This window comes from Neopelma chrysocephalum, unplaced genomic scaffold (genome assembly GCF_003984885.1).
Source record: "Neopelma chrysocephalum unplaced genomic scaffold, ASM398488v2 Primary Assembly neopelma1_66, whole genome shotgun sequence".
NCBI classification, from domain to species: Eukaryota; Metazoa; Chordata; class Aves; order Passeriformes; family Pipridae; genus Neopelma; species Neopelma chrysocephalum.
The window spans coordinates 5,732,985-5,759,524 of NW_020897725.1; the positions used below are offsets into that span (position 1 = coordinate 5,732,985).

Consider the following 26,540-nt stretch of genomic DNA (forward strand, 5'->3'; position numbering starts at 1 on the left):
CTTTTTAGATACCACCTAATCTGCTTGAGTGGAGGAACCAGCTGTCCCATTTGCTTCATCAAGGCTGGCCTGGGCATTGTGTAAAGACCTCAGTGTCTGTCCTGGGGCTTTCTGTGGCTCTTCCTGCTGGTGGGAGCCTCAGCTGAGATGGCAGCACAGATAACATTATAGTAGGGTTTAAGTGTCAGACACCTGTATGAAATGCATAGGACTTCAATTTTTTTTCCAGGATACTGACCTCCTGGGGATCCCATTACATTGTTTAGAGATTTGGGTACTGAACACATCTGAAAATTAGACTGTGTCTGCTTTACAAAAGCTGGATTTTATTACAGGCAATTGGAAGCTGGGGGTGGGAAGGCTTTGTATTCCTGTCAGTCAATGTGGTGGCTTTTCTTTTCTCACTTGGTCAAAAAGATGGCTGATAGCATGGCTAGATCCATGCACACTGCCAGTCTGTGCATCCTTCCCCATGTGGGTTACTGGAGGTGACAGATGTTCTGCTGCTGCTCCTTATCCTCTTCCCTGAGACCCTCTTAGTCAGAGGCTGGTGCCAGATTGCTCTGTGCACCTTCAGCACAGCAATGGTTAACCTGAGGTGAGCTGTGTTTCATGGGAAGTCGAGGAGGGTGGTCCCCACTTTGCAAAGGTTGACATCATTCTGGTGGATGCCACTTGCACTTTGCCCTCTGCAGGGTCGAAGCACACTCTCTCACTGCCTGAAGGGTTTGAACAAAATATGCCTGGCTGCATGAGTTGAAATTTCTTTGGTTTGACCTTAAGACAGATTTGCCTGCAAGGGGCTATTGTCAGAGACAGCAGTGATTGGTGTTGCTTGTTGTTGCTGAACCACCAATTGTTGAACATCTAGGTTGTTGCTCAAAATTGCTATTTTTCTCATAGTGTTATTAGACAGTTTTGAAGCCTTTTGACTTATGAAGACAGCAATATTTAACACTTTTTTTTAACCCTCAAAGCAATTTACAACTAATAATCCTCCTCACTCTCATGTGAGCAGGGACATAGTGTGTAAACTCTTTATGACAAGGAGTGAGGCTTGTTTGGGTTTGTAACATGATTGGGGGAAAACTGCTGATCTGGGAAAACCTTGCCATAGAAATCCTGCCTAGGAATTATACAGAGAAACCACTTTGTGTGAGTAATTCAAACATCCTGGTGAAAGGATTGGGATGTTTCTAGTGCAAGCAGTTAAACCATACCTTGTCTTTCTCAAATTTATAAAAGGCAATTTTAGCTGTCTTGGGAGGTTTCCTCTTGTTTTTTAAAGTTCCAGAAGTCTACATGGGAGATCATAAAATTGGATGAGTCCTGTGTGACTGAGGGATTTCTGAGCTAATTTGTAACTCGAAACATAAGAAAATAAAGGTTTTCTTGACTTGTTGCATTAGTAAGATATATTTGAACCAGTGCTGCATGTCATTAAACATCTGGTGAATCACATCTGACATACATGCCAAAAAGAGTCTGAGATAATGGGACCAAAATGTCATGCAGTAATGATATTCACAAAACAGAGTAATTTCCTGGAATATAATCCTCAGAGATTGTAAAATTAAATTTGAAAATGCATCCCCGTTCCTATCTTGCCCCTTAAAAAGTAAAACCACTGGAAATTGTTAACCCCTTGGTTGTTCTTACAGCAGCTTGTGAAGGTTAAGCTTCTTGTTAGGTCTCAAGTGCCTCTTTCCTACCCCAACTTGCCATGGCCAAGGGCAAAGTGAATCCATGCACTATCCATTTGTAGAACACACTCATCCTGGTGGAGGTTCCCCATAGAGATATAGATGTTTTCTGCTTTGTTCTTCAGGTCTACCAGCTGTTCTTCACATCTTCAGGCTTCCCAAAACAGTGACCATTTTGGGTAATACCACTGCTATCTGTCATGTAATGGGCAGAAAAAGAGTCTCTGGGCTTGTTTTGGTTTTATTTAGGAGATATTTAACGAAGAGGCATTGTTAAGTGTATAGGGAATCAGCGCTGGCACTAATGATGGTGTTCTCCAGGGGTCTTTTACACCTTTAGAGAATGTATAATCTAGTCAAATTATGGTAAGTTATCCTAAAACTGTGGTAATTAAACTTAAAAGATTCCTGAGGTTGTTGGGTAGAGTCTTCTGAGAGTTGGGTTCCAAACCTGCTCTGTCTGTCCCTAATCCATGTTTTAAACATTGACTTCAGCTTCTAGGTAATCTTCTTTAACTTATGCTGTGTTAGTCAAGCAGCTAATTCACTGGGAACTCTTGCAGGCTCCAGTCTGTTTGCACAGTCCTTATTGAATCAGATTGGAAAAGCACTGTGCAATTTGAAAGAAAAGCAGAATGTGGATTTGTGATCTTTCCTTTTATGTAGTTTATTTGAAGGAGGAAGACTGAGGTGCCTTCACCTATGGGAATCATCAAATCACTAGCAAAAATATAGGAAAAAAAATGTGTTTTATCATTGCTGCCTTGACCAGTGTGCTGAGTTGAGAAGGGCATGCCTGTAGGTTGGGCTAAAAATTGGGCAGGAGTGAAGGGGCATTGCAGTTCCTGTGGATTTGGAATGGGAGAGAAAAGCCTGGAGCCCCTGACCGGGGCTCTGCTGGTAGCAGCAAGCTGCCCCTGCTGAGTGGGATTCAGCAGCAGCAAGACTGGCCTTTTGGGCATTTGAACTGACTTCAGAAGACTGAAGGCAAAGCTGTTTCTTCCTCATTCTCCTCTTCCCTTCCTCTCCAAGCCCTTGTAGCCCTGTAGCCCTTTGCTGCTGCCTATTCCTTTGTCTTCTCAGCAGCCCAAAACCACTTGAGGTGCAACCCAACACCTGCTGTTTTCATCAGCTAAGTACAAATCACCCTTCTCACATCAGAAAGACCAGGTGCAATCATCCATGTGTGCTCGTGCACACACAAAATAAACTTACAGTCCCACCAGGATAAATGCTGTATTAAAATCACACATGTAACATCATCAGAGTTCTGGTTTAAGCAGGACAGATGGAAAATGCCCTGGTGACCTAATGCCCATTAAAAAAATTTATCTGTAGCTGGTGTCAATGCGCTGCTTTCTTCTTTCCCTTTCTTTCCTTTTCTTATCATTTCTGTGCTTTCTCTTCTGAAGAAGTTCAGTGCTGCATGAAAGAGATTACAAGTGCTTTTCATCTTACCTCTTTTTTTTTTCCCCCCAATTTTATTTCTTCCGAGCAAGCCTCAGGGGGTTTTTTGGTGTGTGTGTTTTTTTCTTCTTTTCTTTTTTTTTTTTTTTTTTTTGAAGCATTTGATTTGTAGCTCTCCTACCTGCTGGGAAAGATTGACCTGCTACTGAGCGTCTTCAGACAGCCCTTCTTATGAGTCACTTGGGACTGGAAGCACAGAGGGCCAGGTTGAAAGGTGTTTCTTTCCTGATGCTGTTTACACCCTAAGGGAATAGTGATGGCATGTGCTGTTTTTATATAGCTGGATATACATTGGGTGTATATGTGCCTACATCTTGAAATGGGGTTGTCCAAGGAGGACAGACTTTTTTTTTTCCCCGCTAACACCCTCTTGATTTCTCCAGATCTGAATGAAATCCAATTGCATTTTTTTACCCCCCTCTTTCTCTCATAGTATGATTTTGGTGTGGTTTTGCTGTGCAGTTTCGTTTTCACAAGATTCAGGCTGTGCTTTGGTTCCTCTGAAACATGAGGTGTGGATCCCATGCAGAAACACTTTCAGTCTGTCAGATAATTTGTGGGTTTCCCCATTTGCTGCCATAGTCTGTCTCTGTATGTCTGGGGCAGGAGGAGACACAGGGAGAGCAGTGGTGCTGAGCCACTGTACCAAGAAGTGAAGGGAGAAGGATGCCTTTCACCTCACTTGGGTTCACTGCAAGCCCAATGGACCACAGGCCTATCCTGTTGTTCAACATTTGAAGCCTGAAAAGATATTTCAGGGCAGTCTGGACAGGGCTTTGCTTTTTTTTGCATTTTTTTTCAGTTCCTGCCATCTTGATACCAACACTAAATTGTTTCGCCTTCAAAGGAAGAAACTTGACACACCGGGGTGGCTGTTCTTCATCTTTTCTAAAGGATGAATCAGCCAGCACTGAATTTCCTCAGATACATCTTCTGCTTTCATGTGTTGGTCTGAAAACACTGACCTCAGCAGTTAGGCTGATTTATTGTACAAAAGGAGTAAAATCTGTCTATTCTTGTTTGGATTCAGTTTTGAAAGAGTAAGGTCTAGAATTAAAAGCAAATTATGAGAAGAAAAGAGAGAGGCCCTTTTTTAATTCACTTTCCTAGACCTAGTACTAAGGTTCCTTTCTCACTTGCTCATGCAACAATTAAGACCAAGTCCAATGGACATTGCCCTTGAACTCTTTTTGTTAATGCCACCTTTCATCATTAGCAAACAGCTAGAGATGCCATATTTGAACCTTGGCAAGTGACAAAAGAGACCAGTGAAGATTTACACACTGGTCCTGTTCTGAAGATGAATCAAACGCAGGGTGACCCGTCCTGTGTCATTCCTTCTGTCCCTTCTTGCCTGGGGGTGGTTTGGATGCAATTAACTGATGTGAACTGCCAGTATTTGGAGAGGAGGGGTTTGGGAGCTGATTTCAGCAGCCGGATCCAATTTCTCAGCAGCCTTGTGTGCAATTGGGCTGTGTTTCATCATATTAGCTTTATTTTAATAAGTGTTACGAGAGGACTGCTCAGTGACTGAGTGAGGATTTTCCATTACAGGCTCAGCAGCCTTTTCACGCTCCCTGGCTCTCTTTCCTCCTCTTGCAGTTCCACACATGGGATAACTTTGCTTTAGAAATTATGTTTTTTCAAAAGGAGAGCAGGGGCCCATGGCTCGCATGAGCAGGATGGGATTTTAAGGATTTCTAGGTTTTTTCCCCCCCCCTCTTTCCCCTCTGATTTACTGTTGCGAGGCCACAGGACATAGCAGGGGAACTGAATGCATTGGGTCAAATAGGGCCCAATTCCTCTCCAAGCCCAAAGCAGCCCTGCTCTGCAGGACTGCTTCTCAGGAGCATTTCTAGAGACCACACAAGTCAGGAGCTATGTGAGCAGTTTGTCTGGTTTCTTCTGCCTGAATTTCCTTCATCCCATGAATGTTTTGGTGAGGGTAGAGAAGACAAAAGGTGTCGGAGGAGAAGCTGATCACCTCCACAAAACAAAAAACTCATTAAGAGAAGAGGAACTTTGGGGAGAAAAGACAAAAGTAAATCAATAATTCTTTTTTTTTTTCTTGGGTCCTCTTTCAGGTAAGGAGCATGCAGTAAGTCTTGACCTAGTTCCCTGAATATCCCAAAGGTCTTGAGACCGCAGTTGCTTTGGGAAATGTTCATAAGCAAGTGTTTCCCTGTCAGAAGGCAGCTGATCTGCTGGAACTGATGCTCTCCACATAAGTGGGTGTTTTGTCAATGCTTTTGTTGGGAAAAAGGTCTGAAACCCAGGCTGGATATGAGAGGTAATGGCTGATGAATGCTCCTCTGAGACCTGGTTTTAGGTCTGTGCCTTATGGATGGGACTGTTGTCTCTCCCTTTCCCTGCTTCTTATTTGGATTTTGGGGTCAGGTGACTTCAAATAATAGCATCAGCTCTTGCTGTGGAATGTGTTTTTTTCCTAAACTTCAGAAACTGTTATGCAATTAAACTTTCACATAAAGCTTCAGGAGAAATAACCCTGGACTGCTCTAGTCTGGGTCATTGTAGTGCTTAAGGCAGCCTTGCAGGTGATAAGACAGGGAAGGAATGCTTTTGAGAAGAGAGGCTGGGGGGGGAAGTCCTTGGGAGCTGACTTGTGTGTCAGTTTTGAATTGCCAGTTGTTACACAGAAGGTTTGGCTACGTGGCTAGGTTGAATACTAGCCAAAGACAAGACCATAGCTCTGATGTGTCTATGAATGCTGAATTGCTTAAATATTCATCCAAGAACATGGGTAGGGTGTATGTTTTGAAGGAAAACTTGTAGTTGCAGAGACAAGCTTGAGAGCCTAGCCTGGGTTTAGGTAGTGCTGCAGTAATGGCAGGTTGGTCCTAGCAGAATATCAGGTGCAACATCTGGTGATGGCTTTTGGAGGCAGCAAGAGAGCTTGTGAGTACCCTGCCTGCCTGCCCTCCAAACTGGCCAGGCTGCCCACAGCAGTGGCAGATCTGTCTGTCCTCCCCAAGGAGATACCCACAGCGAGCATCCTGCTGTTGCATGTGGAGACTGTCTGAAAGCATGGCTGAGTTGCCTTAATTCCACTCCTTTCTGGTGTAGAGAATGATTTTTTTTTTTTTTTTTTTTTTTTTTTACTAGAGAGGTAATTTTTCATGCTGTTTAGAAAACAAAATACATTGACTGTGCTTTACAAAGTAAACAAACCAACCAACCTGAAAATGGCCGAGCAGCTGGTTAACAGTTGGAGCTAAGACACGTCTCAGCAGTGAGGCTGTGGAAATGCTGTCTTTCCCCAGTGTATTCGGTTTCCCAGCGTGACAGGATTGCCAGGCTGGTGGCGACAGCCGGAGATTTTCAGTCGGCTCTTTCCCTGCCCTCCTTCACTGTGCAGCAAAGTCTGGAGAAAAGCACTCTTGGTGCTGGTGGGTTGCCATGGAAAGAGCTGCCATGTCGCACCAAGTTCGTAGTGGGGTGTTTGATTGTTATTTCTTCTTGGGAGAAGAATTTTCACAAATGTTATGAAACTGGACGACCATCTAAATTAACGCAAGCTGGTCACAAAATCAGTCTCTCTTGAAATTATATCATTAAGGATTTTTTTTCCTTCCCTTGGAAGGAGCACACGTGTTTTGGCAAACAAATACTGAATACTAGTCTCGCACTGGATTTTGGAGCCTGCTTGCAGCAGAGAGAGTAAGAAGGAGGAGGGTTTGCTGGAGCAGGTGGGAGTGAGTGTAAGCCCTGGGCACGCTGTTGTAGACCTGGTCTTGGCCTCCCAGAAACAGGGAGAAGAAACCAAGTTTTAAAAAAAAAAATTAAAATATTTAAACCAATGTCCTTTGGTGAGAAACAGTTTTAAGGAGCAGTTTTCCTCCTTTTGTGCATTTCTCAAGTATTGCTCAAGCATCATTGTTACAGTTTCTTCATCTGGACGAGCTATGAAGTAGCCCTAGGGGAAATCCAGCCATCAGGGAGACAAAGAGGCCAATGCCTAAGATGACTCTAGCCCTGAGCCAGAGCTGGAAATACTGGGTACCAAGGGATTAAAACCTGTGGGAGGAGATGGGAAGAGGCAACTGCCAAGCTTACTTTGTCATGCTTTAAGGTGTTCTGATGGCAAACCCTTCTACTGGTAAGAAATAAATGAATGTGAGGTTTTGCCAATTCTTTTGTTGTTGTTTTCCCTGGCATTTTATTCTTCAGTACAGTAATAATCTCTCTGGGTGAAACATGGTCCCTTCTGTGGTTTAGGAGTGTGAGGGGCATTCCAGGCAGATGCCAAAGCATCCAGGCTCTGGATGGTCCAGATCAAACTCAGTTACGGAAGTAGGAACTGGTTTGTTCTGCATGCCTTGATGTTTAAAATTAGAAGTGGAAGAAACGAAATGTGTCCTTTGTGGCACATGCTGTGGCAAAAGTCTGCAAAGGCATGGATTCTGCTAATCTGATAGTATTTGCAAGTGTGTCAATTCTTATTATTTTTTAATACATATCAGATCAGAGTTTATGGAACTTCATTTACTTACAAAGATACTTTTCACTTTCTTCCACTGCATTTTTCCAGAAGAATCACTGCTTCTTTTGAACTGGGGTATTAAGTTTGTGAATGAGCCAGTAATCATCTCCTCTTTGTATTTCCTGAGTGAAAGGGAAATGCAGAGATTTTCGAGTCCTGCTAAATCCCACTTTTTGCCAGCAGCATTGTGTCAGGGTGTGCTCACCGTCTACCCCCTACACCCCATATTGGCATCCTTTCCCAGAGCTCCTGGGTGCTGGCAGCTCCTGTCTTGGCCTAGGGACCCTCATTGCAAGGGCCAGTTGAGGAAAGGTGGGACAGGCTGGATTCAGAGCTGCTGCATTGAAAAAATAAAAAAAAATAAAAAATTATATACTACGTGCACACACAGGCTGTCAGATTAAACACAAACAGCAAAATGTTGCACAAAGGAATTGCATGTTGTTAGATCAGATCTGTCTGCCAAGTTTGTGGCATCTTGAGGTCAGGAATATACCTGAAAATAGGAGAGCCTTTTATTCAGGTGGTCTAGTAGTATCCAGGTACCAAAAGTTGTGCTTGAGGGCAGAGTCTTGGCGCTCCCTCAGACCCATCCTTGCTGCAAGTCTGGTTAGAGTTCACTGGAATTAATGCTCCCCAAAGCAGCAACTCCACTGTCCTGCAGTACTTGATATGGGAAGAGGGATCTCATGTTTGGAGGAGGGGGACAGTGTTGGGGTTTGTGGATTGCAGTCGTCAGGGGAATGTTTCTGTCCCAGCTACGGAAACCCACCTCTGTGTGACAAGGGGGAAGGATTGCACTGCGTGCCCAACTTCTGGCACGAACAAAGGTCCTTTGTGGCCATGCCAGATTTTCCCAGCAGAACTGTTACTGTGCACAGAGAGCAGTGGCTCTGCCCTGTGACAAATTGCAGCAGCAACGGGTGCACAGGGAGGAAGAGGAAGCTTGTTTGGTCCCGTGATATCCAGGGGGAAAATGGCGTTTGTCTGCCTGCCTGGTGGATGCCCTGACTTGTTTGGTAGGGACACTTAAACTGTATGCAGCCACCTGAAACTTCATCATACTGTGGGGCAAGACAGGCCTTTCCCCCATGAGTAAGCACAGTTTTTAAAAGCTTCTAACTCTGGGGGGGGGGGGGTTTCTCTTCCCCCCCGCCCCCATTAGAAATTGTATATATAATCTTTGATTTTCCTAAGGAAGATAAATATTTGATTGGGAGCATATTTGTTGGATGACAGAAGACAGTGTTACTTAATGAATAACTTCAACTCCAAGTAAGTTTTAATTTCACACTTCATAGGGTGTAAACATCTGGAACATCAGTGATGCTTCAGCTGGCTTCTGGTTTCTGATGTCAGACAACAGTTGGTGTCTTTTAGTCTTGTATGCCTTAAATGCTCAGTAAGCTGAGGACGGTGTCTTCAGTGAAGGGAAAGCATGCAAATGTTTCAAAGGATCTTTCTGGACTTGCTGTTTGTTGTCTCTCAGCCTCTTCCGTGGAACATGTGGTAGGTCCTCTGTCACACAGCTTATAGGATTATACTAGAGCAAAGTGTTTTGTATGAGTGTGAGGACTGGGTGCTTACAAAGAAAAGAGATAATTAAATCACTTTGAAAACAAAGTGCAGAGATAAAATTTGAAGCCAATAAGGGGAAAGTGATGTGCAGAAGAGATCTGATTGGGCATTACAAGAGATGAAGTACAGCAGATTTAGTAAAAGAACTTTAACAGTGTGATTAGGATGACAGAAATCAAAGTAGCTAGGCATCTTTTAGAGGGTCACTTTTCCAGAATTTGACCTCAGAGCTGACTGAGGAACTGACCAAGGGATAATGTGATGTATGCTAGGAATTCTCAGCTTGTATCACCAACAAGCAGGAAAAAATATGCACTTGACTGAAAGAGGTGCGGGTCAGCACTTCCAGGGCCTCCAGAGAGAAAAGAGAACAAGTATATTGATGGTGCCCACAAACTTTGTATGAGATGGAATTGTCATGAGAAGATCATGATCACCTGGGAATCCTCCCTAAAATACTTGATTTTTCCACAGTTCGGGCAAAAAAATGGAGAGGGCTAGAGTTCTTGTGCTGTAGGATTCAAGCAAAGGAAGACCAGAAGGAATAGTGTGGTTTTGCTAATGATATGCTTTGCAGCAGCTGCAGAGAAAGGTAGCTTTTAGCTTGTGTAAGGACAGAGAGAGGTTTGGCACCATCAGTAGGCGAGCTTCTTTCCTGTGTACATGCACCTGACCCAATGGGTGATTTCTGAGGGAAGGCAGATAATTCAGACCTTTGATCTTCAGACTTTTGCTTCTTCCCATGAGCCTCCTGGTGAGAGTTGTGGTGGTTTTGTGACTTTGGTGCTTGTTTGCTGAGACCTATCTAAGAGTAACAGCTCCTTTTGCAGGGGCAGTTAAATGTTTTCCACTTGTAAGCCAGAAGGATAACCTGAACTTACTGGAGATGGGAGCACAAAAAACCTTGCTGCAGTTTCCAGCCCTGCTGAAGACCTTGGGTAAGGCATGATTTTTGCACTGTTGCTACCCAGTCCCTTTTGGTGGCAGCAAGCTGTAAATTGTCTTGGCCATTTAACAAAGCCTCAGCCATGCTTTCTTCATGCCTTAATTGCCCGTCTGTGCAATGGGAATAATAGCAGTGCCTTAATTCACAAGCCTGCTGTGAGGATAGGTGTCTTAACAGCTGTAAAGCCTCCAAGTACTGGGCCAGTGGGATCCTCTGACTACCACAGGTCATTAACTATGTAAGCCAGACTCCTACGTGAGAGGAAAGGACCCAAAAAAGATACCTGTTTTACATGGTGGGTGGAAGTCATGTCATTGCTTTTAGAGAATAAAAGCCTCCAAATGTGGAACTTACATTTTCCATGGTCTGATAAGAGGCTGGTTTTGAAACAGTCTTTCCTTTAAGCAAATAGAGCACAACAAAATATAATGTAAAATGCAACAAGATGAGGATGAAAGTTATTTACACCAAGATATTTGCAATGAGCCTCAGCAGAACCAAATTGCTCATCACCAGGAAGCCAAGGAGGTCAGACTGATGCAAAGCACTGCATATGCAAGTATTCTTCCCAGCACCTCATTCTGCTTAACTGGCAGCAGCCACCTTTCCTGCTTGTTGCTTTTTGTCTCTGTCTTGGTTGGAAGTAGGGTCTGGCTATAATTGTGGAGAAATTGTGTCAGGTTTGAGGAAGGAGATGGCTTTTCCTGGCAATTTGGGGGTTCATCTGTATCACAGGAGTCTCATAAACAGAGATCCACATTGGGAAGCACATGTTCATCATCTGCCAGCAGTGTAAGGTCATTCATCTGAATTTGTCTAGTGAGTGGGAGATCTGACCTGGCTATGGGTACAGGCAGCATGGGTGTCTGCAGTGTGCTCCCCAGAGCCAGCAGCAGTACTTGTATGGGGTCTGTTCTACATGGCAAACAGAACGTGGCATTTTTGACGGGGGATGCCTGAGGTTTGCCTCCTCTGTTCATCGGGGTATTGAACCATGTGAGTTAAGCCAACGGCTGACTCTTCATGTGCTTAAAACTAGAGCTACCCTGAAGTGCCTTGGACATCAGATTCGTTTGGTATTCTCTGGCTGAGTTTGGAGGACACTGGCTGTTCAGGTCCTCTGAAAATTCATGTGGCAGTTTCTGGGGGGGGCTTTGTTTTGAAAGAGGTGTGTTAAAATTCCTGCTTCTGGAAATGTCCAGGTGAATGTTTCTGTTTCATTGCTGTGCAAGTATTTGGTATGGTGGGCTGCAAGACACTGCTTTGTACCCCAAACCCAGCTTTTGGGCTTCCTTTGATAGTGTCTGGCATTGCAGCTCAAGAGTTTCCATTCAGGAAGTGAATATTTTTAATTGTTACGGTTATAAGCCAAACCTGATGTTTTAAAAGACAAAATTACTGGATACTGAAGCTTTTGTCAGTGGTGCAAAGGTTCAGACTGTATAAGCAGTGTCAGTCTAGATGACTTGAAGGGATAGCTGTTGAGTTCACTGGCGTGTAAATGAGCGGATAGAGGGAAACGGGGGCAGGAGAGAACAGCAGAGTTTGGGAGGCACAGGTAAAACCATGCTGTGAGAGGGAGACGTTATGTTAATCTGCTTGAAGTGTTTTATCTTTTCATCTGTATTTCTCCTTGGGGAACGTGAAGATACACAGAGAAGCCCTTGGGGGGGAAAGGAAAGAGGTACAGTGACTCATCAGGTTCATAAATCACAAACCATATGCAGTTTTTCTAACGCATCATGAATGAGTCAAAGGGGAGAGGTGTGCAGCTGTAGACAAGCAGAGGTTACTAATGTTTTTTATTAATTATTGAGCTCCTTCCTCTCTGTGGCTTCTGTGGGCTTCTTCAGTGCTGCAATTTTGTTGAATGAGGCTGATGCAAAGGCTGCTTCCCATATTGGACAAATAGAGTTGGCCAAGCATCGCATAAAGTCTGTGTGTATTGCTTGTCTTGTTCCAATGGGACATCCTGGTCACATAGATTTCTTCTCCTTTCTTTTTCCCTGAGATCGGAACACTTCTTAGAATTGGTCTGCAGATAGTCTCATGGCCTCAGCCTTCACTCATTCCCCTCTGTCAGGTCCTTTGGGCACTTTTTTCCCTGTTTCCTGCTCTGATGTGTGCCCGTCAGAGCCAAGACATGCAGGGCTGTAGGGACTACTTGTTGAGAAGTGAAAGCTTTTATTTTTTGAGAAATTCAGAGCTTATTTCTACCCTGTAGCCCTGCAAGAGGGATGCCCAGAATGTGCATCTGCAAAATCTGCGAAAACATTTGTGAGTGCCTTGATCATTTTATTTGGAAAAAGTTGACACTCAACTGACTAAAGTTCTGCTGTGGTTCCCAGAGCAGAAAAATGTGATGAGGGAGCTAAACAATGTGAAAAGTACTAAAGTAGGAAAACTTCTGTACTGTCGCTTGTTTTGTAAGCATGTGGAGTAAAGAAATCAAGTGTCTTGATTCTGTCATAGCCCATCTTCTTTCTGTTTTGGAGGCATTTAACTGATAGAGTCTCCATGATAACAATAAATCTGATGAGAGAGAATATATATGTGTGTGTGTATATACAAAAAATATGTATAGTAATAGTGAAGTGTACCTTGCCTAGGTGGCAGTATTATGGAATGATGGATGACACAAAGGAGAAAGGGGACCAGACATTGCTGTTAAGATGTTTGATCTAAGGAAATGGGAAATGATTACTAAAAATTGTTTTAAGCAAAGAATACTTGTTTTAGCACAACCCCCTTTCCCAGAAAAAATCACTCTTTAAAAGCATATCTGAAGAGAAATGAAGCTGAATGTTTTATTAGAATAAACTGGTTTTTTCCTGCATAAAATCAAAGAAGGATACATCCAGGTTTTACCCACATAGCTGAAGATAGCGTCTATAGATAACTTTTGGGTTGTATCTGTGAGTCTCTTGTCCTCCCACTACATGGTGCTGGCTAAAAACTCAATATGAAAAATTACTTAAATCTAGTGACTTTAATCCAGTCCAATTATGAGAATTCAGTGAGTTGCAGAGACAAGTAATTAAACTAATTAGAATGGATGTTTTTATAGCAGTTCTATTTCTCTCTTAAGAACTCTGTTGGTCTTTATGTCTCTCTTATGAACATGCAAGTACCCACCCTAGGAGTAAACACACTACTGATTAAAGGAGATAATTTTGATAGGGTACGTGACTATTATTTTGGAGCTCATTGCCCCTGAAAGCCACCAATGGAGGGTGTTGGAGAGAGGTTCATTCCCCCTGCAGGTGTTGAGAACATTTGCTGATGTATCTGACTGTACTTTGCATGGGTGGTTCATGCATCTTCTTGGTTGGAAGAGGTCAGTCCGTATCTCTCCTTAACAAAGCAGAGAGCAAGACCCCAGGAGTGCACCCACTGTCACCTTCTGGGTTTTGAGTGTGTACAGTCACAGGTGATACTGGGATTTTGGGTCCTTTTGTGTCCCTGAGCATCTGTGACTCCAGAGGAGGGCACCAGCTAAGCCACGTGTTCATCAAGACATAGATGCAGGTGCCTCTGACAGACACACTACAAAGAAAGAAAGCTTTTCCCAGACTGCACCACTCCCCATGGGAGCTGCAGCACTTGCTGATCACATTTGCCCACATGCCCCGTTTCGTGTGCAAGCTGTGTGTTTTCAATCCTTTTTTGGAGGAGAAAGCAGTGGCTGGGAAGCAAGGAAACCTGGATTTTGTCCCCACCTTGGCACTCCAGTTCTCTCCCTCCTGCCCATGGTTTGCCCCATCTGCTCCAGTGTGTGCCCTCCTGGAGAAGGACCATCTCCTGCCTACCCTGAGATTAAGGCCACTGTTATATGTGGAGTAAGTGACTTGCTACAATAAAAATATTCTTTCAGGGCATGAACCAGTTTGTAAAGTGCTGTTTTTCGTCACAAGTGGATTATTCTATCACTTTTCCAGAGAGCAAAAAAAGCTATAAAGCCAGACCTAATCCAGTTTTTAGCCTGAACTTAAGCCTGCATTCAAAAAAGGAAAAAAAAGTACAAGCCAGTGATTGCAGATTGGTATTTATAATAGAAAATTCACAGCACACAATGTTCAACTTCCCCTTCTCTGGGAAGGGGTTGGCCTCTCGTGTTCATCCCACCATTTTCCCCATGTCTTTGGCCTTGCAGCAGCATGAATAAAAACATTTTAGTTCAAAAGAATAGCCTGTGAGCAGAGTACTTTGAAATAAGCCTATTGCGTGGTCCTGCCACACAACCTATTTTGGTCAAGCCTAAGAGGGTTTTTTTTTTTCCACAAATACCTGTGTTTTTCAGAGGAAATTTCTCTCTCTCTCTACACAGTGGTTGCATCACAGCTAAGTTGTTAACATTAAAAGTCAGCTTTCACGTGATTAATTAAGGCATGCGCTTCTTTGGGGTTTTCTACAACTGTTGGTGTCTTTTGAAACCTGTTTCATCCTACCCTCAGCCCACATCCACCAAAACCTCGGATTTTTTGAAGTGTTTTTACAGAGTCTCTCCGTGACTGTGCTGTAGAGGTGCATGGCAGAGGTAGGATGTGTGCTGGGTTTGTTTCTTCCCCCATTCCTGTGTTGGCACGCAGTTTCACAGGACATGTTGCTGGGGGAGTCAGGAGTCCTGGAGGCAGTTTGATTTACTGATGGCCTTTGAAAGGTGTGAGTCTCTGGTCCTCAAAAGAAAGAAAAATTATCAATTGCTGCTTCTCTGTAGACAAAAATTCATGGCCACAGCACCCTGCTACAAATAGCTATGTGGGAATTATTTTTATAATTAGAAATGTCTACACCAACATATGCAAATTGAAAATGTATAGCACTTTCAATTTTATTTTTTCCACATGCCTGCAAAAATTATTGCTGTAATGATCTGTATACCTCCCCATTAATTGTGGTTTATTCAGCTTGCAAAGAACTGCAGAAGTGTTGAAGCTCTAGGCTGCTCTGACTTAAATGCTGTTTTAAAAGCTCTGCCCTAGTTCACAAAACCTGTCTTTCTTTCTATGGTTTTCTTTTGTAAATTGTTACAGTCCTAATCCATGATGCAGGAATTATTTGCCCTGGTTAGCTTCTGCTTATTCTGCTGCATATAATTAAGCGATGTTTTAAGTGTTTTATCACAGTGGAGAGCAACAGCATGTTTTTTGCTGTGCTAGCTGATGTGCTTTTTGATATTACTGTAGCAGCTGCATGCTGAAAACAGTTGTAAGGAAGGAAGAACATCACCCTAGGCACGTTCCTTTTTTGCACCATGAAATGTGTATTTCACCTCTCATCCTTGTATTTGTAGGAGAAAAATATTACTGCAACCTTAGGGAATGTGAGTTCAGTGTGTCTGATATGGAGCAGGATAATAGCTCAGCTCTGTGCTGCATGTGTTTGCATTGCTGCAGCCTTTGTGGGTGAAGAGCAGATGGTCATGGGGTGTTATGATGCTGTCAAGTAATGTCCATTAGTTTCTACTCTGCTCTGCTCTGAACTCTACAAGCATGACTTCTGGTCAGCCACGCAGGTTGGAGTCAAGTGTTAAAAGCAGAGATGCTCACAGGGATACACAAGCTTGGAAGGTTGTGGGAGGGAGAGGATACCATCAAAGCTAACCAGAAATGAACAGACAAGTGAGGTCCGTTGTGGTGTGGTTGGTCACGTGCCCTGGAAGGGGTGGAAAATTCTTCAGCTCAGGAAAAAGGTGGTACAGGTGGTATCTCTGCTTTAAAAGCAACCGGTGGTGTTTGCAAGGCAGTGGGCAGCAGAGCCTGGCTGACATCTGAGGGCAGAGCGTGGCATCTGTGTTGAAGTTTGCTGAGATCCACTTAGTGAGTGATAAAGTGGGGATAGTGCTGCAAAAGAACCCACGGACTGAAAGATTTGTGCCAAACAAGTCCTTGCTGGTGAGCTCTGTGCTATGCACCTCCTCTGTCATTTCTGCTGCGTCCCTGGGCTGGGGAAGGGGTGTGGGAAAGCTGTAAGGAGGAGTTTGTATCTTTGTGATATTGAATGTCATGTTCAGACAGGGGGTGTGTGTTAAATTACATGGGTGGAATTTGCACTTGCTTGTATTGCATAGCAGAGAGGATGCTGTTTGTGGAGACTGAGCTCCTAAGCAGTAAAGCAATAAAATACTTCTCCCCTCTTTAAACATCAGCCAGCCCCTGCAAGTGAGCACTCCTGTATTTCCGTGCCTGTTTGCAGGTATCCTCATGGTAGTGGTTTTCCCATTGTTCATTTTTTCAAATGAGACCAGGTACTGGGAACTCTCTGCCAGCACAGGGCTGAGCAAACCAACACAGTGAGATGAAAAATAAGAAAGATTTTATTGGCAAATTACATAAGTGTCTTTAAAGTAGTTTTGAGGGTTTTTTTCTGGTTGGTTTGCTTGTCTTTTAAAAGCAAGGTGTATCTGTGAGAAGCAAAGATCCATTTGCACCAGCTAGGGGGTTCAACCTGTTTCAGCCTCTGTATTACTTTGTTCCAGCCCTAAGCTGTAAGCAAGATGCAGCACAAAGTCGTGATGTTTCTGGTGCACTTTTCCCTTTCTGTGAAAGTCAAGGTTTTTAATTTGACATCTCTTCAAATTGGGCTTTTTAATTTGACATGTTTTCAAATTTGGTGGTCTTTTAGACAGCCTTTTTCAGACTCAGTCATGTTTTGGGGTATTAGAGAAAAGAGGCAACATCTCACCCTGTCTCCTCACTGTCCTACCACGTCCCCAACCACAGGTTTCAGGGTTTTGACTGATGCTTTGTGCTGCCAAGCTGTGTCCCAGCTGCCATGGAAAATTCCTGCTCTACCATCACTTTGGAGGAACCTGTGGGAAACACCACTGCAGAAAAGGAGTTCAGTTTCTACACAAATATTTGCCTTTTGTTGTGGGGGAAGTAGGATATAAAACTAGCTATGTGCACAAGGTAAAGATGAGAGAGAGTGAAAAGATTTCAGTATTCAGCAAGAGAAAGCTTTTTTAATTTATTTTTTTGCATCCATTAGCATGAACCATACAGTTTGCTGCTGGAAGGTGGCAGAGCTATACAGGCAAAAGTTTTCCAGTGCCATTCAGGCCAAAAAAACATGGTCTCTTTTCCCTGTGTGATTCTCTGCAGTTTCCCCAATCTAGGGGCCAGGTGACCAGATAGGAAATTTGGCATTTCCTCAGTCATGCACAGAGTTGCCATCAAGGTCCCGCTTCAGTCTCTGAGCCATTTTAACAGGGGTTTGATAGGTCACAGGACTGTGGCTGGATTATTTCATTAATTAAACAAATTTCAGAAATTAAAGCCAGATTAAGGTCTCACTCGTAACTGCTGAGACACACTTTTGGAGAGATAGTTTTAAAAGAACATGTTGCCTCTGACCTGTGTGTTCCCATCCTGCATGGCTTTGCTAAAGCAAAACAAATGGAAAGTTTTTGTTCCTGCACATGGGTTCTCTGTGGTTTGGTTTAGACCTCATTCACAATGACACATTCTGCTTGGAGCCAAGCACTTTTGTTTTTCACCTGGTTGCCTTTTGCTGTTTTGCACATTTGCTCATTTAAAAAGAAAATTCAAAAAAATTAGTTGGTTTTATTTTTTCCAACCCCCTGCAGTATGGGAAGATGAGCAAAAGATGTGGCAGGTGAGCTGGGGTGGGTGAGGGCTGACTTCCCCCCCCATGCCCAGGGGGTAATGGCTGCTCACAGAGCCAGCTGCTGACAGCACCCCTTCACTCCATGCCTGTGGCACTCCACACTGGCAGCAGCCCTAAAAAGAGGTCATTTGTCCAGGGTCTTGTCCATAACAAAACAATAATAATAGACTGAACAGGGCCAGCTCTAGGAATAGAGGTTGACCTGACCATGGTGCAGCCCTATTCATCGAACATCAGATATGGATTTTGCTCCTTGACAGGATGTATGTGCTGTGGACACGGCTCAGGTGATGAAGTGTAACTCGGGTTCCCATCAGGGTGTGCTGGTTGCTCAGCCATTGCTGTAGGGTAACTTCTCATCTCCCTGCAAATTTTGGTAGTCTTTGCTAGCTGGAGAACAGCAATCTGCAAGTAAAATCCAAAGGTTTGTTGGGGTCAAGTTTGCCTGCCTGCTGAACTCCAGTGGAGTGACAGCCTGAGAGAGCTGCCTCACTCCTGAATCGGAGGAGCTGAAGTGGCATCATTTAGCAGTTTTGTCAGGAGCAACACCATGTATTTAAAGCTGTCTGCTGGGGCTTTGATTTTCTGGCAAGCAGCTCATGTTTGAAAGCTGTGAGATGCTTCTGATGCTTTCTCTAATGTCCTCAGATGGGATGTGGCAGGACCTGCAAATGTATGTGATGCAGCTCCCAGGGATCTGTCATGGGGAGGGGGGCCCATCCTCCTTTGAAACTGTGTGTTGTTTTATGCCAAATGACATCCCTACTGAGGTCCTGGAAGGGCCATAGCTTGGAGGTCCCAATAAGCCTTCCTTGCTTATGCAGTTGTTGGGCCTCTTTTCCTTCCTGTCTTTTAGAGTCTGGGTTAAAGGGACAGAGACAGTCTCTGTATGGTTATCAGCATCTTGGACTAAAAGTCATTTGTTTTTTTTACTGACCTCCAAAAAGAAGCATTTGACTTGGGCTTGATTTCTGTGGTGGATGGTGATTCTCATGTGGCAGAAAAAACTATTCAAAATGTAGGGTTAGAAACTAGCAATTAGACATGCAGAAAACCACTATGTAGAATAGAAGATGTAAGAGAAACAACTATCTGTACAATTTTCTGGAAAAACTGTAGCAAACAGACTTTTTTATTTTTCCACCCACTTATATATGTTTTGGAGGGACCTTGGTCCTTTCTCTGTATCAGAACATCCTTGTTTGGGGCCACTCCTCCTGTCCTCAGAGTTGGGAGATCAGCTCAGCAACTGAGTGCAGCAGAGAGCTTGCTGAGCTTCCAGAGACTGAGGAATTCAGAACATTGAGTCTGACTTTTAAGAAACCTTTGACTGATTCAAAGTTGTAACCTAGATTGCAGACTATCACAGAATATGCTGAATTGGAAGGGATCCACAAGGATTATCAAGTCCAACTCCTGGCCCTGCACAGGACCATCCTCAAGAGTCACACCATGTGCCCAAGAGTATCGTGCAAACACTTCTTGAACTCTGTCCCACTTGGTGCTGTGAACACTTCCCTGGGGAGCCTGTTCCAGTGCTGAGCCACCCGCTTTTTCTAATATCTAACCTTAACTTCCCCTGACGCAGCTTCAGGCCATTCCCTTGAGTTCTGTCACTGGTCACCACAGAGAAGAAATCAGTGGCTGCCCCTTCTCTTCCCCTCAGGAGGAAGTTGTAACTGCAATGAGGTCTCCCCTCAGTCTCCTCTTCTCCAGGCTGAACAGACCAAATGCCCTCAGCCACTCGTCATACGGCTTCCCCTGAAGTCCCTTCACCATCTTCGTTGCCCTCCTTTGGACAGTCTCTAAGAGCTTAATATCTTTCTTACATTGTGGTGCCCAAAACTGCCACAATATTCAAGGTGAGGCCGCCCCAGTGCAGAGCAAAGTGGGACAATCCCCTTCCTCGACCAACTGGCAATTCTTTCCCCAGTTTGTACATACATCCAGGGTTGCCCCATCTCAGGTACAGAATGCAGCACCACCTTTTGTTGAACTTCATATAGTTCGTGATTGCCTAGTCCTCTAATTTATCAAGGTCTCCTTCTCCACTCTTCCATCCCATTGTTTTATCTTTTTGTTCTTAGCTCTTTCTTCTTGTGGAAGAGGGGGGATATTCGGTGAAATATAAATAAGCCTTGCTCTGTCTTTGTCTTTTGAATTTTCTTCCTTTTGCTGATGTTGCCACATGAATTTTGCACGAGGTCATACATTAGAAAAGGAGCAGACCATTAGGTGCAGCTGTGGCCTGGGAGGGAGAGCAAGCCACAGAGGAGCATCCTGGGAGCCATGGCTCCATCTGCATCTTCATTGCCGTGGCCCAGGGCACTGCCTTACACCTCCCTTCCCTCATCTGAGAAAGTCAGTGTAGTGGGATCTCCAGGGAAGAGTGGGGTGACATGATCAACTTCACTCTCTTTCCAGCAGCAGCTGGGCTTACAGAGCCCATTCTGCCCCCTTCTCTTATTTTTTGACCTGTTTCAGCCAAATTTACTATAAGAGAAGAAGCTTCAAAGATAATTCATTTTCTGCAAGTGTGATTAAACATGGGTGACCAGGAAGATGGGTATTTGGACAGTTGTGTGTTTGTCTCTAGCTTCTGATGCTTTCTTCAGTGGGACAGAGCAGATCACTGCCAAAATATCTGTGGGAAGATAATTGTGAGGGGAAGTAGAAGGGAATTTTGAAGGAATAGGTGGAAATGATAGAAAATATTCTGTGTAATCCAGTTTAAAGGTCAGTCAACACAAATCTACAGAAAACCAGGCATCAGTTCTTCCACTGTTCATGTGCTTGTTTATTATTAAAAGGCAGGAGGAAAAAAGGGAAACAGAAGAGGAAATTTTGGCTCAGAGGTGCTGACACTTTGGGGAATGGTGATGACAACACTGGTGATCCCAGTTTGGAGGGAAATGGCACTCTAATCCTGACCAAGGCAGAGCTGTAAGCCCATGGGCAGCCCCATCTCTGTTTCACGGAGCTCAGCAAAGATGCTCCATTTCCCAGAGAAGCACACTAGGAGCTTAAATGCACCCCTGAAAGTCAACCAGATGGTCTCATGCTTCACCACATCAGAGCAAGTGTGCGGGAGCATCGTTGCTCTGTGTCAGGGCTGGGCAGTGCAGGGGAGGCAGTGACTGTGAACACAAAGCACCGTGCAGGTATGCTGAGGCATCTGCACTGTAACAAACAGTGTCTGTATGGCATCGTGTCTGTGGTGTGTTTGGTGTTTCACAGCTTGTGTTTCACCAGAGCCTTATCTGTGAAGGTGCTGCATGGAGAATTCGCATGTGAAGTGTTTTGTGTATGGAGAATTGCTTCACACTGGGGTTTGAGTACATGGAGCTGGAAGCTGCCATCCCTGCTCTTATTCCCAGCTGGAGGTGCTTACTCTGGCAGTATATCATTTTGAGTTTCCTTATATACAGGAGTGGTATGATCTGTGATGGGCAGAGCAGCAGAAATGTGCTCTAGAGACCTGCAGAGTATTCCTCAGCTGCAGACAGAACCAAGAAGTTAGCGTCTGCTTTTACAGTGGCTATTTCTGACTCTCATGCCAGGGCTTAAGCAAGAGAAGGCTCAGGGACAGCATTTGGGTGGTTATAAACTGCTGATGTGTCCAGATGTAACTGCAGTAGAATTTTATTTCGTTAGATCTTTATATCTTGGGTTCTGAATGCAGCTTATCATTTACAGGCTTCACAAGGAGAAAATCTGCATTTGGTTAGACATGAGATCATAGACTCACAGAATGGTTTGTATTGGAAAGGATCTTTAAAGATCATCCAGTCCATCTCCTCTATAATGGGCAGGACATCTTGCACTGGATCTCTAATTCAGATTCTCCATTTAGTACACTTCTACAGAAATCAGTGCAGGCCTTACCCACTCTGCAAATCTCCACTTTCCAGCCTCCTCCAATTTGTAAACCCCAGTGCCTCTCCCACCCCATTCCAAGTACTTCTTGAGTTTTCTGTTAAGACTGGGAATTATTATGAAACCAGAGACCATCTGATCAGGAAGAATAGCAAGTTGGATTCAGTTATAAATTAGAAAAAGCATCCTGGCAATTAGGGAAGTGACCTTTTTTCTTTTTTGGATTAATGAAACTTTTGACAACTAAATTCCTCTCTTTCGTTCCACCCACTCTTGATGAGTGCAGGTAGATCCTGAAACAGCTGGTGTAGTTTTTCTTCATGCTTTTTTTTGACTCATGTTGGCCTCAGATCCTTTTAAAAACATATTTTACAGAATTCTTGCATTTGGGAACTTCCAAAACTACTTCAAGATATGAATTGTGCTTTAAAATGTTTTGGGGTAATGTTTTGGGGTTTTTTGTTGGTTTTTTTTTTTTCAATTCTGTAGGGAATAAAATGCACAAATTGGGACTTGGTGAGACTATCACAGGAAGGGACCATGTTTAAAAGGTATCTAAGGGCTTCTGATACCTTTGGTAGCTACCTCTGTCAATGTTGAGTGAAAAGTGGTGTTGTAAGGAAACTTTTCTTCCAGAAAAGACTTAATAGGCCTCCACAGATCGGCTGCAGTTTCTTTGAGCCCACTTTTCCTTAAGGCACAGACCTTAGGAAGTGTTGATTTGCATTAACTCTTCTTTATGCCTTTACTTTTACAACCAAGGCAGGCTCTATAGCTTTATTTAGAAATCACCCATCATTAGTAACCACAGTCACTTAGTAGACATATTTACAAGGTAAGTGACAGTGGGAAGTAATTAAGTTTAATATAAATCACACTCAATTTCAAATCTGCAGGCTTCAAAATAATAATTAATAGAAACTGCAGCTTCTATAAAAAGATGCAGTATTTATAGCACTATCTTCTTTCTTTTCCAGCTAAACACATTGAGTCTAGTGGAAATTAAAATCCCCTGTCTGTTCATCTTATTTGTTTCAAAGTAATTTTCTTCCTGTGGTGCACTTCATTGCAATTTACCCACTGCTTTTTTTCTTTGTGGGGAGATTTTTGACTCTTAATATGATGGTGGGGAGGAGGAAGAGTTTGGCATTATCCAAAATACCCTTACAAATGCACATACAAGCTGTGGCTTTCTGATAAATCTCTGTTAAATCAGTGCCTGACAAGGTGTGCTTTGTTTCACAGGTGTCATGCAGCTGACAGGTCCACTGGCGGAGCTGATGGTCACAACCAGGGCAGAAATTCATTAAGCAAAACAGAGTAAAATAATCAAGGTGTTTTGGAGCTGTTTGCAAGATCTACTGACTTGGTTGCTCATCCTGTCAAAACAAGACACTATTTGGGGCAACAGTGTGCTGCCAGTGGCTGCCATGGCCAGCAAAAGAAAGTCAACAACTCCCTGTATGGTGCGAACTTCTGAAGTCATGGAGCAGGAAGGCGCCGAGGGAGTAGAGACTTCTAAAGAGAAGGGGACTGGTGCACCACAGCAGGATTCCAAAAAAAACTGGCCTTCAGAAAACTCAGTCAAAGACTGTGAAGTGGTTGAGGCAAAGCCCCCAGCTGAAAATCAGTCTAAGAAACCCCAGGGTGGTTATGAGTGTAAGTACTGCCCTTACTCAACACAAAACTTAAATGAATTTACAGAGCATGTTGACACTCAGCATCCAAATGTCATTCTAAACCCCCTGTATGTCTGTGCTGAATGCAACTTCACAACCAAAAAATACGATTCTTTATCTGACCACAACACAAAATACCACCCGGGAGAGACTAACTTTAAACTGAAATTAATTAAACGCAATAATCAGACTGTTTTAGAGCAGTCCATTGAGACCACCACTAATGATGTTGCTGTCACGGGTGGGGGGCTAGAAAATGCAGAGTGTGATGATTCACTTCATGGGGGAATTAGCACAAATAAAGTGCCAATGATGAAACTGGGAAAGCCTAAAGGGGAAACCAAGAAGGGATCCAAAAAGCCAGAAGAGGGAGTTATGGAAAACCATGTGGATGGTGCTCTTCCCCGTATCATAACTGAGGCCACTGAAGCTATTGCTTGTATAAATGGAGACCTTCTCCAAGATGTGTTAGCCCATGTTATGCCCTCTGTACAGCTGCCACCAAATATCAACCTTGTCCCCAAGGTCCCAGTCCCTCTGAACAGTACCAAATACAACTCTGCACTGGACACTAATGCAACTATGATCAACTCCTTTAATAAGTTTCCATACCCAACACAAGCGGAGTTGTCATGGTTGACAGCAGCATCGAAACATCCGGAAGAACAGATCCGAATCTGGTTTGCTACGCAACGTTTGAAGCATGGTATAAGTTGGTCTCCTGAAGAAGTGGAGGAGGCAAGAAAGAAAATGTTCAATGGTACTATCCAGGCAGTTCCCCAAACCATCACTGTCCTACCAGCTCCTTTGGCAACTGCAAAAATGCCGCAGCCCATCATCCAGACAGCTTTGCCTTGTCAGATACTGGGCCAGACTGGTCTGGTTTTGACTCCTGTGTCAAATGGTTCAACTGTTTCCTGTTCACCAATTACACTCGCTGTTGCCCCAAACCAGGGGCAGAAGAGGACAATACAGACCTTATCAAGTGCCCCAGAGGCCAAGCGTCCTCACGTAGTTCAGGTGCCTGAGATTCCTGCCAAGCTGACAGCTGTGCCCCTGACACCAGCCAGTGAGCGGAAGAAGACGAAGGAGCAGATAGCAGAGCTAAAGGCCAGTTTCATGGCAAGCCAGTTTCCCGATGATGCAGAAGTCTACCGGCTCATAGAGGCAACAGGTCTTTCCAGGAGTGAGATCAAGAAGTGGTTCAGTGACCACAGGTACAGAAGTCAGAGGGGCATTGTGCAAATTCCTGGCGATGCTTTAGGGAAAGATCAAATAGCACCTTCAGCTGGTCGACGCGGCTGGTCATTTCACCCATACACAGATTTCACTCCCCAGAGATTCAAAGAGATAACCCAAGAGCAGCGTAGGGCCCTTGAGGAGAGTTTCCTAAGATGCTCTTTTCCTACCCAAGGAGAATTGGACAGGCTTCGAGTGGAGACTCAGCTGAGTAGGAGGGAGATAGATTCATGGTTCTCTGAGCGGAGAAAGATAAGGGACAGCATGGAGCAAGCTGTCTTGGACTCAATGGGATCATACAGAAAAATTAAAGCAAAAGGAACTCCCAATGGTGCAATAAGCCAGGCAGAACTTCTGAGTGGCTCTCAGCTCCCTGGTGCTTTATCTGGGTCCTCAACCACATTTAAGAAAACACAAGAGCAGATTCATCTACTGAAAAGCACATTTGCAAGGACCCAGTGGCCGTCACCCCAGGAGTATGACCAGTTAGCATCTCAGACTGGGCTCACAAGAACTGAAATAGTCCGCTGGTTCAAGGAAAACCGGTCTTCACTAAGAACAGGGTCACTTAAATGGATTGACCAGTACCAGCAGCAGTATGCTGTTGATGGTCATAACAAGCAAAGCCAGAAAAAGGGCTCAAAACACGCTGAGAGTCCAAAGAACGGTAACGAGGTGTCTCGGCAGCATTACCAGGATCATAAAAAACTGAATGAAGAGAATGGGGGTAAACCAGTGGTGAGAGCAAAAAGAGACTGTGAACCACTGAAAGACTCTTTGTTGGGGAATCAAGGAGAGGGTATTGACAGGGTGGAGTGCAACAGCCACGATGGCCACGGCAGCGAGGAGAACGAGGAGCCGGCAGAGGTGAACTGGGTGGAGGTGACGGTGGGTGAGGACGACGCTGCGTCGGACTGTACGGACAGCTGGAGCCAAACGGCACCCGAAGGCCAGACAGAGCTGGCAGACTTTGACTCTGAAAGTATATCTGGAGACAATTCCCACATATAGACAGGTAATGCTGATGGTGCCCTGTTTCTCTGAGCCTGCCTCTGTCTGAGTCTGCTTCCAGCATCCTGTAGCCCCTCTTCAGTATAAATCCCTGGAACCCATCCCTGCTGGATCCTTGTGCCTGATGGATGCCTGAACAAAAGGGAGACCCATTCTGCTTGTAAAGTAAAGCCAACTGTGTGGTAGCAGAGGAGTTAGTGCCATTTCCCTTGTTTCTTGTCTCCTTGTGGGTTAAGTCCTGGATAAGGGAGATTTTTCTAGGTTTTTTTTCAGTAAGTGATTAAACCTTAAACTTTCTGCCTTTAAACAACCTATGAAACCTCTGCAGCACTTGATATAAAACATACCAGCTGAGCCACACAAAGTAGTAGTAAGTAACACTAGTTGCTAATATCCCCCTTGCTAAGAGATCATTGATCTCCTGTGAATAGAGGCTGTGGCTGTTTTTGCGCCTCAGGTCCTTCCTTTGCAGCATCCTGCCCGGCTCGGAATAAAAGGTCAGTGGGGGAAGGGCCCAGGACAGAGATGCTTCTTTATGCAAAAGCAAGCAAAAAAGCAAAACGTTGTGGAGACTGAAGTGGCTCATGCAAATGTGCTCTCTTGCAGGTGAGAACTGTCTCCAGCCTCGCTTTGTTCTGCTTGCTCACACTAGAGGCTTAGGAAGTGCCCCAGACTAAGCTGTGTGGGTGTTTTAGCAGCTCTTCTTCACAGGATCTTGAATTTAAAAGCAAGCTGCAGGGCCTTGCTTTAAGGGGGGTTTGTACCATCTTTCACAATGTGAAAGGATGTGTTATTTGGAGATCTGAAGTCTGTTTCTGATCACAGTTGCACAGGTATAAATCTGGAGCAAGCACCGTCAGCATTTCTTGACTTGCATGTTGAATTGAGTTCACTGGAGCCTGTAACATTTT

At 44.2% G+C, this 26,540-nt stretch overlaps 1 protein-coding gene across 5 annotated transcripts in view; it reads left to right on the forward strand.

Moving 5' to 3' along the window:
- ZHX2 (zinc fingers and homeoboxes 2) overlaps nt 1-26,540 on the forward strand; it is a 76,485-nt gene that overhangs the window by 44,378 nt on the left and 5,567 nt on the right. For all 5 annotated transcript variants that reach the window (XM_027684488.1, XM_027684487.1, XM_027684489.1 and 2 more), the window contains one exon: nt 22,946-25,633. In XM_027684488.1, the coding sequence (XP_027540289.1) occupies nt 23,131-25,629 (2,499 nt within the window). In that variant the 5' untranslated portion in view covers nt 22,946-23,130 and the 3' untranslated portion in view covers nt 25,630-25,633. The remainder of the gene's footprint in view (nt 1-22,945; nt 25,634-26,540) is intronic.